At 26.7% G+C, this 13,278-nt stretch overlaps 1 protein-coding gene across 1 annotated transcript in view; it reads left to right on the plus strand.

Moving 5' to 3' along the window:
- Window positions 1-13,043, plus strand: part of LOC142323620 (uncharacterized) — a 330,873-nt gene extending 317,830 nt beyond the window's left edge. The window contains exons 5-6 of the mRNA XM_075363491.1: window positions 309-423; window positions 6,690-13,043. Of these exons, the coding sequence (XP_075219606.1) occupies window positions 309-423; window positions 6,690-6,851 (277 nt within the window). The 3' untranslated portion in view covers window positions 6,852-13,043. The remainder of the gene's footprint in view (window positions 1-308; window positions 424-6,689) is intronic.
- The last annotated feature ends 235 nt before the right edge of the window (window positions 13,044-13,278 follow it).

The raw sequence follows: 13,278 nt of genomic DNA on the forward strand, positions 1-13,278 counted from the left end.
CATTATGAATGTCTCCATCGTAATATTTGACACGAACACTGTTATATTACGTTACATAAACAAATTTACATGACAAAGATTTAGTTTTATTAATTTTATAACATACATTTTTTAAGTTCCTGATGATGGAATTTTACTCCGAAAGCGCTTGTACGTATATGTAAAAGAATTGTTGGCAAGTGGATTTTTTAATTATTAAGTAATATGTTCCAGTGAACTGAATAACATTAATTGTAATGTATTTTTTTAACTTAATTTTGTTCTATTAAATTAATTCACTCGTTGTCGGCTTTATAATTTTATTACAGTTCATTCCAAGAATATTTAAGATGTTCCAAAGCGATTGTTATGGATAGATGTGGTGAAGATACAGCAACGTTTACCGAAGGATTCTTAAGGCGTATGTCAACTTCATTAATCAAGGTAAATTATAATTATCATACCATTATAATTAAATCATTCATTTGTATTTTAATTCAATTTTTATTTAAATTATAAATAAGATATAAAATGGATTCATAAAAAATAAGAATTTAATGTATGTTGAGAAGAATTCGAATATAATAATTTTATCTCTCAACAAGAATTTTTTTATCTATTAAAAAAACTGCTAATTCTTAATAATTTTACCAATGATAATATATTAGATACAACTATCATAGTATCTTTTCCTTATAATTTTGGTTACTGATCTTGGAAGATTTTGGTAAATTAAATAGTAATTAAAGATAGGACAATATAACAAACCAGAAGTTAATTATCATCTGAAGTCTGTGCAATTATAAAGAATAATCGGTGAAAGGAATAAAGCAAAAGTAGTTAAACTAGGAAAACTTTCATCCAGATACGAAATTTTCTGTTATCAAAAATCATTTAGGATGTTGGAATTATAAAGAAATCGTTAAAACTTTTTAAATGGACGTTGGCAACCAATCATGGCCGATAAATCATCGACGGAATACGGTGGAGGGTTTTTAAAAAATATATTGTTATAGCAAAATATGGAGAATTATCTGTGAATTATGTCCGAAATTAGTAAATTCTAAGTCAATTTCTAAATCTGAATTTCTAAAATTTGGAAGTTTTACTATTTCTAAATTGTAAGTGGGAGAAAAAATCGTGCAGAAAATTTTCAAATGAAGAACATTGTTATCTGTGATAAATTAAATCATCCAGGGATAGTCAATTTAAAAATAGAAGGAAATGTGGAAGACAATAGCTGTAGGAGAGAAAAGGTTACAATAAATTAAATAGAAGATTGGAATTGTAGGATGTAACAAATAAGTTTAAATTACAAGATTAGCACGGGTAAAATTACGTCAAGGGACTGACTAAAAAAAAATTGCTTAAACTATTCGTTTCAATATGCAGAATAAGAAAATATATACGGTAATTGAAAGTAAACATTATTACGACAGGGATATAGTTATTTGAAAAAAAAATGTAAATAATTTCAACAGTAAGTACTGCAAAGAGGAAAAAGTAATGTAATGACCAATAATCAGTATTTAAGCAGAACAAAAATTTAGTAGATAAAACTTTTATAAACTCTTTACTGGAAGCAAAAGAAATTTGAAGGAAAAACTGCGAATGTATAGCATTTTTTCCTGATTTTTTTAATTTCTTTATTAAAATCAGGATACTAGTATAGAAAACCACTTCGAAATGTACCTTAAGGAAAATTTTTTTCTAACTTCCTTAATTCCTCAAACTATTTGCACAATATAGGTGAAACATCTTTAATATACTAAAAAAATATGAGAGAATATCTGTTCCGAAGGAAAAATTTGTTCGTCGTTCGTTGCATGAGGCTGTATTTTATACAGCCATTTTTATAAATTGCTTTTTATAGATTTTTAAATCGACTTACACCGATAATGATGATATACATTAGTTGCTGGAAAGTTTCCTGATTACTTTTTGTACAGGTATTGCAGATAAATTAATTTAGAAAATAAAAGATTTCAAAAAAAAATCAAACTTTAAATTCCAATATCGTTTATTGTGACTGGCTGTCATTTTCATGCGAGAGTCAAAGGACAAAGACAAAAATTATACTCTAATCTTCTAAGAGTAGAATAAACAATATTTTTAAAAGTATTTTAAATACAAGCAAATAAACCAGATAAAGTTATAGTAATTAAATAAATAATTATCAAATAATAATTTTTTTCCATTATGCAGAATAAAATTCTTATTCGGCTTCTCAAAACGAATTTAGAACACTTTTTATTAATTTATTTTAAAAAAATAATCATTCCTGATTGAAAAATAGTTGATCACTGGAAAACTGTTGTAAAAACCAAGTCGCTTAAATTGGGCGAGGGAAGTAAAAAATGGTTAATTATTATGTAATTAAGGGGAACATTTAAATTTTTTTTTTTATTTCACATTTCTTAGGAATGTAAAGTCCAGTAAGGTTGAAAAACATTTCAAAAATAGCCTACTTCAATTACAAAAGAGTAGGAGCATTAGATTCAAAATAAGAATATACGGAAAAAATTTTCCTGTCGATTAGACAAGGTGAAAAAGCTCTCTAAGCGTGACTGAATTAACATACTAAAATTCGAGAGCCTCGCTACCATTCCGACATTTGTTTATAAACAAAATAAAATTTAAGAACAATGTTTTTTTCACTATTTTGGCTGTAGATCGTTTAATATTGGTTTTACTGAAAAAAAATCTTTCTACTCAAAAATGTAGAGCGGAAAATTCTACACAAAAAAGTCTTTAGACACATTCCGATCAGATCATAAATAAATGAGCAAGAGCAATAAACAGTAGGGTTCTAAATAATGCCTCTACGGAGAGATATGAGGTAGCCGGCGGCACCATTTCAACACGCACCCGTAATAAACAAATAACTTTTGATCTACGATAGATAATGCAAAAAATCAAAATGTCCGATAAATGATATCTAAAGTAATAACTTTTGGTAAATTTAAAATAATTTGCTACATTAGCAATAACATATTATAGTATAATGTCAGGTCGAAGTATTTTCAAATTTGTTTATCTAAAGCCAGCAAATAAAAACCAAATTCAAAAAACCGAAAAACAACTATACGAATATATTCTTAAGGTGATTATTTATGAATGTAATAAGTTTCGTAGCAAATTATATTATCGTTTTTTTAAATATTAGTAATTTTAAAATCACATTTCAAAAAAAGTGTTTTGCAATTTTGGAACGTAATTCTCACGTTTATTGGCAACATCTTATGAAAATGTTACTAAAAGGTTTTTGTCTAAAATTTTCCGTTCTACAAGTTTTGTTTTGAAAAATTTTTCGATAAATTCAATATTAAACTGGTTACAACCGAAAAACGGGACTACGACACGTTTACATCGATACAGAATGGGCCATATTACTTGATAGATCCACCCGGATATCTCAAAATTGATAATAAGGCGTAATGGTAGTAAGGCTCTCGACGTTTAGTATGTTAATTGAGGCATGCTTAAGGACCTTTTCCACCTGGTGATCGATAGAAAAATTTTGCCCCTATATTCATGTTTTGAATCAAATGCTCCTATTCTAATACTTGAGTAGACTACCAGTACTTACATATCATTTACCGATATGAAATTAAAGAAATTAAAAACAAATACCGCTATTTTTAAACGGTTATTAAAGATTGAAGAAATTAATCAATACGGATATAGCACCACTAGTATAACTATATTGGAATGTTTGAAAATTACGCATAAAACTGACTACTGTAAAATATTAATAATAACGATCAAATTTTTGTGCGTGTTTCTGCTTATATTGTTTGTTTTATCGATCTGTTTATATTTTATTCAAGTGATTTTTCCTGAAACAGCAGCAAAGAAAGAGTTGCTTATACACTTGGCATTTCAGTTTTACCTCACCAACCATCAACAGAGATAATCTAATCAATCCGGTTAGGGTGAAACGTGAAACGGTCCGTGATCACAATTTTATTACGAGAAAAAACGGTTTATGACTAGTTCCTGACATTTTCCTTAGCGACCTCACACAATATACAAATAAATCATTTTTTTTTTGTTTATTTATTTAAAAAATAAATGAACATGCAAATTAATCGGGTTATTCTTAATGGGACGTTATTAAGATGTCATGCGCTTAAACTGATTAACATTTTTGTTACATGTTACTTTATTTTCATTTCGAATATAAATGAATACTTATATTTTTCTAAGGTATATAAATCGATTAGCGTGAACTTCATATTATCATCAAACACATATTTTCCCTTTAATGATCTGCTGTGGATGACCATAAAATTATATTAATTTCTATAAATGAAGTTGTCATGTAACTTAAGTTTGTGTGTGTGTGTGTACAACTAACATCAAAATAATATTTCAGAAATTATGTGCGATCTCAGTCGATGTAAACAGAAGTATAAGTCACCTTTTTTTATCAAACTATTTAACATAAAATAAAAAAAAATTATCATTAACTGTAATCTAACTTCTGACCTCAATATTTTTATTTTGTGCATGCAGATTTCAGTATGTAAATATAAATTTCAGAGCAATAACAAAAGTACTGTTTTCTGTAACCATTCATTAGCTTTTGTTACAGCATTTGTAATTTTATTTTTTTGTTTAATTTTTTTCTAAGATTGACATTTTTATTACGTTACATTTTATTACATTATAATTTTCTTTTTTGTTATCGTTCAATATGATCTTTCATTTTATAATTTTTTTTTTTTTGTAAAAAAATTATTTCATTTTACATTTTTTTTATCTAAAAAAAAAATATAATTTATTTTTTTTTTTATTACACTAGTCACGCTATATCTTTACCGATGAATTTCAAATTTATATTACGCTTCATGTTAACAGTAAAATAATATCGAAGGTGATGTTACGTTTACCGAAATAACGTATACACTTAATCAAAATGATATAGCAGCAATTTGCTAGCACAAAATGATTTTCTGCGGCACTTTTCCGCTATCATACAGAATCTTATTTTAGTATTTTAATTTCTTCTTAAAAACCTGAAGAAAAATGTCCTGTTGTAGTTGCTTTTTAACCGTAATTGATGCGAAATAAGTGGAAAAATTATGCATAATAAACTCTCTTAATTTCCACAACTGAATGGCTAATACATTGGTTTCCATAAAAAGGGATACATTAATCTATTATTTTACCCATTTCTCACAATCTTTCTTAAAACTGTAATGCATGTAAAGCATCTAGGTATAGATAGTAATCATCAGCAGTGTAGTTTTTTCCAGTAAATAAGACAACGGTGTAGTAGGAAACCATTTCATTCCTCTTTTTTTCAGTAAGGGCTGGCATGAGATCTTGTCATCTTTATGCAATGGCTATGCCTTTTTTTTGGAGTGACTTTACCTTGTGTTAAGACGCTTAAATTCGTTTTAGTAATGTAACATACACGTAAAACTGTTTAATTACAAATCTTTTATTATAATCCTCATCCGGTTTGGACGTTATTAGATTGACGGTTTTGCAATTATCTTCTATTTTATTCAAGTAATATATATTTTCCTCTAAAGATGAATAATAAAACATAAATACTAATTAAATTAATGTCTTTGAATGTAACTGAAAAAATGGTACTTAGAATATTTTTTTCTTTTTAGAGGGCGAAAAACGCTTTCGTGTTATCATCTCCCAAAATAAAATATTATAATAAATAAAAACAAAACTAGGCTAAAAACTAAAATTTACAACTAATATTATAGATAAAATATCACTAAATATCAGCTAAAATTTAAATAAACATAAATAGAATTTAAGAAAGTCTGACAGGGGTGTAAAGGGCCCCTTTTCGGATAACAGAAAGATTAAAGAACGTATAAAAAACCATAACAATTATAAAGAGAAAAGGTACACTAAAAAATGTCCAACACCAAAACAAAGTATACATACGAATAAACAAAAATGATTGTTTCACATAACAAAAACAATATCAAATTTTATTCAAAAACTAATACACTGCATAAAGTGTATTAGACTAAATATCAATACCCGGTCTAAAACTTTCTTATTATTGCCGAGGATTCGGCAAATGTTTCTAGGCAATTTAAATTTACGACGTAAGGCCATGCAACATATAACCATAAGGATGTAGCGCATAGTCAAGCGGCAGTCGCATCGTACGCATAGTGTGCGTTTTCTGCTGACATCAAGTACTCTTGAGTAGTTTGGTATGTTCTACCCGCATTTAGCGGAGGACCACTTCCTCTCGGCGAATTTTTCTGCGTGAATAGTTCTATGGCAACATAGTATCTTTGATGTGTCCGACTTTATTATCCACTGTAGCAGTCCAGTCAGTCACCTTGCCGCCTTGCTCGAAGAGCGTGTTTTACACAATTAGTAAAATCGGATGTAGTAACACGTGTGGTGAAGGACGGTTGACTACATGCGTCTTTAGCAGCGAAATCTCCACATTTATTTCCCGGAATTCTCACGTAGCTAGGGATCCAGCAGGAACTCACTTGTGTGTAGCGACTGTTCAATTCCGCAATTACATTATAAATTCTGGTGACGATAGGATGTATAGAATACAGATCTTCTAAAGCTTGATGAGGGAACAAATGAGAATCCTGTCTCTCTGTTTTAGAGTAATTTTTAAACACTTAAATTTATGAAGAATGATTTTCTCAAGAACTTTTTTTTTAAAATTGCGTAAATGTTGATTTGTATTAATACTGTTTCAGATCCACTGCGAGAAGTATCCGATAGAATCTGAGTGTGTAGATGCCGATTCAGGAGTCCAACTGCCTCGATTAAGTTTTACCAGTTTGTTTGCTATTTCATTAGTATTAACCGGTTTACTAAATAACGTTAGATATTTTAGACTATTGCAATTACTAACATAACGCCCTACAATTATAAATCGTAGAATCTAGTTTACCGTCCTAGCGTCTCATATCCCTTTTTTATAATTAATCATTATAAAATAATTATTATTTTTTAGAATTTAATTTAATGGACAGAAATAATCCATTTTTAATTACCAAACGGAGCTGAAAGCATAAGCCGTCCGATATTGCTATATTATATCTATATATAAATGTTCCACGCATATTCCGCATAGTATATTTATTGTTTCAATTTATTTTAATAATTTAAATTATATAGTTATAATTTTTTTTTAAATTATTGTAATTTTAATACAAAAATATTGTTTATGTTATACCAGTTAGTGAAGTTAAAAATAATTTATAAATATAAATGATATAAAAAGTAAATATAATCATCTTGTAGCACTGAATAACTATTTGCAATTAATGGTTTTCAAATTAATTATTATATACAGTATTTTTGCGTTTATATATATAAACTGCGCTTAAGTAACTGATTTATGTTACATTCAAAATATGCTATTATACGTATATATGTTAGAAAAATAAGTACGTGTCAACAGTTCCGTAAAACATAAATATATTAAGTTACTTACAAGTAAAATTATGCTATAAAATCTAAATAATATACTATACATACATTTTATTAATATATAAATTCTAGAATTATATTATTATTAATACATTTTATTAATATATAAATTTTAAAATTATAATATTATTAAGTTAAAATTCGTTTTAAATTTTGTATAGTACATACGTTTTTGTCGTTTATTTTTAATTTGTTAGTTTTATGTAAAAATTGTTATTTATGTATAAATTTGTAAATTTTCTTTATTATATTTTTCGGCTTGTGTATGTAGCACGAATAAATATTGTACTTGTACAAAGTGTATGTATACAGTGAAAACGGTATGCGCTGTAAATTATCGTTAAATATAACCTAGTAATGTAAGTTAGTATAGGCTTTGTGTAATAATAATAATAATAATTACAACAATGATTATACTACAATAATATTTAAAATTTTTGTAATATATTTTAATTTCAATTGTGTTTTATCATTATATCCAAAGAGAATACGTGAAGGTTTATTATAAAGGTTTTTTTCTACAAAATTAATGTTGCAATATTAGTTTAATTTTTTACATAATTACTGAAAAGTATTAAAAAATAAATTCTCTATCTTTTTTTTTATTCTAACATAAAGTAATAATGAATCGAAAGGTAAAAATATTATTAAAAAATAGTCTCTGTAATTCCTTGAAATTGTTTTTAAAAAATACACTCTTATTATTACTTTAAAATTGGCAGCGGTACAATCTATTTCAAATAGTACTTAAACATTTTATTCATATTTGCTTTACGTATAAGTTAGCTGACGAGTTTATTTTTTAATGTGGAATATGAAGGTGAAAACTGAAAAGATTTCTTGTCATAAAACGCTCTCCATACTCGATCGTTTGCCGTCTCCTACGCACCAAGACTGTTCAGGTACGTTTAAAATAAAAAAATCCCAATAAGGAAGTCTTATCAACGTAACGCAATAATGTATATGATGGTTGAGATATGTTTTACTTAAATTAAGCTATAGATTAACTAAATTAACGAAGAATAAACACATTTGTAATTTATATAATTTTTACAGTTACTCTACTTTGTGTTTATCGTACACTTCGGGAGCGAATGGTATTTATACGATGACACAAGGCATAACTTTGAACACAACTTCTAAAACAGGGTGCCTTTGCACTCTCGGATGTTACACAAAAACTTAGATTCTAATAGCCAACGGTCGAGTTGTATTTATTTTATTTTATACTATAGTAGATGTTTATTTTGATAGATGAATCTCATTGTACCTTTTTTCTCTATGAAAATATGGATTTTGAAAATTCCCTGCAAGTCCAAAAATTAATCAATGTAGTGGTAGATCTTGTTTACCATTATCAAGTTATTAATTAAAGTGAAATTATATTTATATGTTAATCACAGATATGGTTTTTACAGCTTTCATAAAAGATGCAAAACTGAAAATTACTGTCTTTGTTAATATCGGCTTGCCGTTGAGTCCAAGATTTTCGTAACAAAAATTTTCGAAAGTAAAAAAAACTCATGCGCAATTCTGCGCAAGAAGACCGACGTTTCGTTATTTTTCCCCTTTTGAAAAAGTATCAACTCGTTCTAATGTAAAATTTAAAAAAAAAAAAAAAAAACACCTTCGATCAATAAATACCGCAGATAAAGAAACGTCAACGTTCCAACTTGCAGCAATAAAATGAACCACGCTTCCCACTTGTCTTCCGCTGAAATTTTTTCGACCTTAAATTGAGCGTAATCTCAGAACGATTCGATCAATCTTCATCAAATTTTCACATGCACAACTTCAGATACACTATTACAGCATATCTAAATTTCAATGATATCTAATTTTCGAGCCAAAAATTCTATACATAGGCCTGCATATAAGGAAACCACAGTTTAAATGAATGGTATATTCGTACTCCTCATACCTCAAAAACTACAGAAAATCTATTTTCACCCCCTTTACTTACATCGTGTGACCGAAAGTAATACCGTACTCTTCTTCAAAATCAGTAAAAACTTGTGAAGTGAGGTATTTCCCGTAAAAAAATGATCAAATTATTAAAAAAGGTATTTTTAATTAATATTACAGCTTTACTCATAATTCTATACGGGAATTACCAAATAAAATGTAATATTTAAATTAATTTTTACCGAAGCTGTCTTTTTTTTTTTGTTGGTAAAATACAACAGTCTATGATAGACCCCCTCCCATACTGTGACTGTACTCATGATCCGGGTTTGCAATCGTTAGACAATGCTAACACAAGTTTGCTATCAAGTGCTTAACACCTAATTTAAAGAGAAATAATTCCAATTTTTCATGACTCTTTGTCTTCTAGATATTTAAGTGATAATATAAAACACGTGACATTTCCTTTTTTTTAAACCTACCTAAAAAAAATTTACACGTAGAAAAAGATCTGCAGACCGAGGTATATCACCATTCCTTCAAATAATTTGTTTTTTAAAAAAAATTTTACCGTAGCGGGCCGCAATATGTATTACGCATTGCTCCTGTATTCTTGAAGTATGAGCTGAGTCACGTTGAATTATTCGAAAAAAACCTTATCATTTTTATTATTATTTCCACTCTTAAAGATAGGGATTATATCCTTAAACAACATTTTGGTTACACTCTGTCGCTATCATTGGTTTTAATTTACCTTAATAAATACGTTACGTATAAGTGAAATGTTTAATTCGTGTATTGAATTTGCTTAAATATAAACAAAATTCATCTTCAGATAAACAAAACAAGTAATAATTAAACAAATAAATAAGCATTACACTGTCGAAAAAAGTATTAAACTTAAGCATAATGATTAATTTTTAAATTGGAAGTAAAAACCGTGTTTAGGTATCCGTGTAAAGGAGAGGGGGTTAGTTTGTAAATTGGTGCATATGTTTGTATGCATATGTAATAATCACATAATAGCCAAACAATATAAAAAATGCACACTCGCGCATCTGTCCATTTGCGCGCGCGCGCGCACGCACACACACACACACACACATATATATATAAGTTTGTGTGTATGTATATATATATTTATTTATTTACACGCCTATTATGTATTATACGTGAAATTGCATGCCAAAAATATAATAAAAAACACTAGGTAACAGATGTTGAAACACATTAACTTGTAACTAATGTAGTTTTCAGTCATTACCAAAGACTAGTTACGTTTTAAGTGCGTGCTTGCACAGTAATTTAAGATATCGATTTTTCCTTTAGTATCAAATAAGGAACTTAATAATGGTTTTTTCGCCTTATCTTTATATTCATAAATAAAAACCCTAATATGTACGTACATTTTACTATGTATATGTGTACTATTGTACCATTATTGTACGTTTCACTAATAACTTAAAAATATATGTTGCAGGTTTTATTCTTAATAATTCTTTTTTTCCCGTACTTTTTAAAGTATGTTACACGAAGAAATCTTGTATTATTTCATAAAGATAACGAACGGTTAATCGGGACATTATTGATTGGTTAATCTCTTTTATCCTAATTTTCATAGTGGAATTTCTGGCTTGTTAAAAAAATAACAGATTTTACAAAATACTAAAAAACAATTTCAGTTTTATTAACAGGGTTTAAAAGCCTCTTTTTTTTTAGTTCCCAACCCGATATACTTCAGAATTGTCTTTAATTAACCAGCCACATATATAAATAATATAAAAGTTACCGTATGATTTAAACACTCAAAATTTAAACAATAATTTATATTAAAAAGGTTGAAAACAATTGGTAAAGGTTGCAATTATCTTATTTTTGGCCATTATTTTTCAAAATTTGTTAACTTATTAGACTGTAACTTAATAGTGAATAAAGATTTTCCAATAACTGCTTCTAAATGTAAATTCGATTTTTTTCCATTAAGTTATGACAACATATCTCACAGTAAGAAAGAATTCAATACAGAGTGAAAAATCGAATGACCTAACAACGACCTTACTTGATTCCCAAATACACAAAAATGTAAGTCATAAAACCGTTATCAGAGATGATAAGTACAACTTTATATTCTAAATATAAAGCCTTAAAGAGAAAAATATTTTATTTTGTTTAACCTGAGTTAGGATACATTTATATAAATAAAGTTCACGTAAATTTAATATTGTAGATTAGAATATTTTAAAACTATATCTACTCTTCTCTTTAAACACAGTTTCTCTTTATAAAATATAAAATGGAAACCAAAAATAGTAGGACTGGCTTTTATTAAAATTTAATTCGAGTTAAAACTGATAGGCTTTAAGTTAGATTACCGATTGTTGAAAGTTGAAATTTTTAAAATTTTAATTTTCATTTAATGTTTCAAAATTTAATTAATTAGATTTCATAATATTAACTTATTTAATTACATTTAAATTAAATGCTCAGAAATTTTAAATTTAAATTTAATTATTAATATTAGTTTTTAATTAAAATTTATTGTTTTTTGTAACATGAATTTTTCTATATTCCTTAATTAAGAACTATCTTTAACATCTTTTTTTTTCATTTTATTTTATTATAAACAAAATATTATGATATAAATGCCCAATGTATGTCTGTATTATTATTCCTGTATTTTATATATATATATATATATATATATATTATACATAAATATTTTTTATTTTTATAATTATTATTTTTTAAATTTGTTTATTGCAAATATCGTAATTAAAAATAGTTATCGAATATAAGTTGTAATAATTAGTTATTAATTTGGTCAAGTATTTCTCAAAATTCAAGATTTATAAATAAAATACTAGTTGTTCATCAATTTAACCTAAGTTTCTTACCTTAAACAACAATTGTATGATTGTAGCACATGTTAAAAATATATTTTAGCATGTACAAAAAATCTATTATTGTATTATCGATGAGTAATTTGTATAAAACTATATATATATATATATTATTATTAATTAGTATTTAGAAATATTTATTTTCAATAAAACAGAAAACGCCCACGATGAACCGCCACCAAATTTTGTACATATCACCTTGTTTATAAATATGTTATAAGCAAAATTAAGTCCCAACTGTTTAATTTATTATAATATTTACGCACAAGAATATTTAATTATAAAGACTTTTTTTAATCATTCTAATAAAATTAATTTTCTTTTATCTGTAGACTACATTATACAGTTACGTAACGTATCCAAAGTTGCATAACCCGCGCCTCCTAAGCGTCTCAAAGACCCGTCGTGATTTATTTTACAGCGGAATAGCAGTTGTGCAACGTTTGTAACATAATTTTAAGATTAAATAAAGAAAAAAACATACCCTACAGTTAATAATTTAACGAAAGAATAGATAACTTGATTAAGATAAGTCCAAGGAAATGAATTATTAATATTATATATTTTTTAATTATTTATTTATATTTAAATTTTGTTATATATATTTTGTATGTAATATTGTAAATAAGTGTAGCCTGTACGTTAATTTATTATAAAGGTTAAGTTGTTCCTTTTTTTTTTTTCTATGTAAATATAAATATTATATTGTTACATTGTAAAATTGTTGCACTGTTATGTGATTAAAAGCGTTAAAATTGTCTTAATTTTTATTTAAAAAAAAATAATTATACGTATATTCTTTTGTTAGTATTTTTTTTATTTTCTCTTGTACCGTGTAATACTTTAAATACATATCTTAATTCATGACTTGAATTGTTTTTACATGTTACACCGTTTTTTCTATTTCTCATAAGCGCCACATCCATTTTAGTTTAAGAAATGATTATTATAAATAAATTATAATTAATCATCACTGTTAATAATATACGACAGTAAATAAGATTTTTAAGAAAATAAAACAATTCTACCGTATATTTAATTTGTC

The sequence above is a fragment of the Lycorma delicatula genome, chromosome 4 (assembly GCF_047948215.1).
Source record: "Lycorma delicatula isolate Av1 chromosome 4, ASM4794821v1, whole genome shotgun sequence".
Taxonomy (NCBI): domain Eukaryota; kingdom Metazoa; phylum Arthropoda; class Insecta; order Hemiptera; family Fulgoridae; genus Lycorma; species Lycorma delicatula.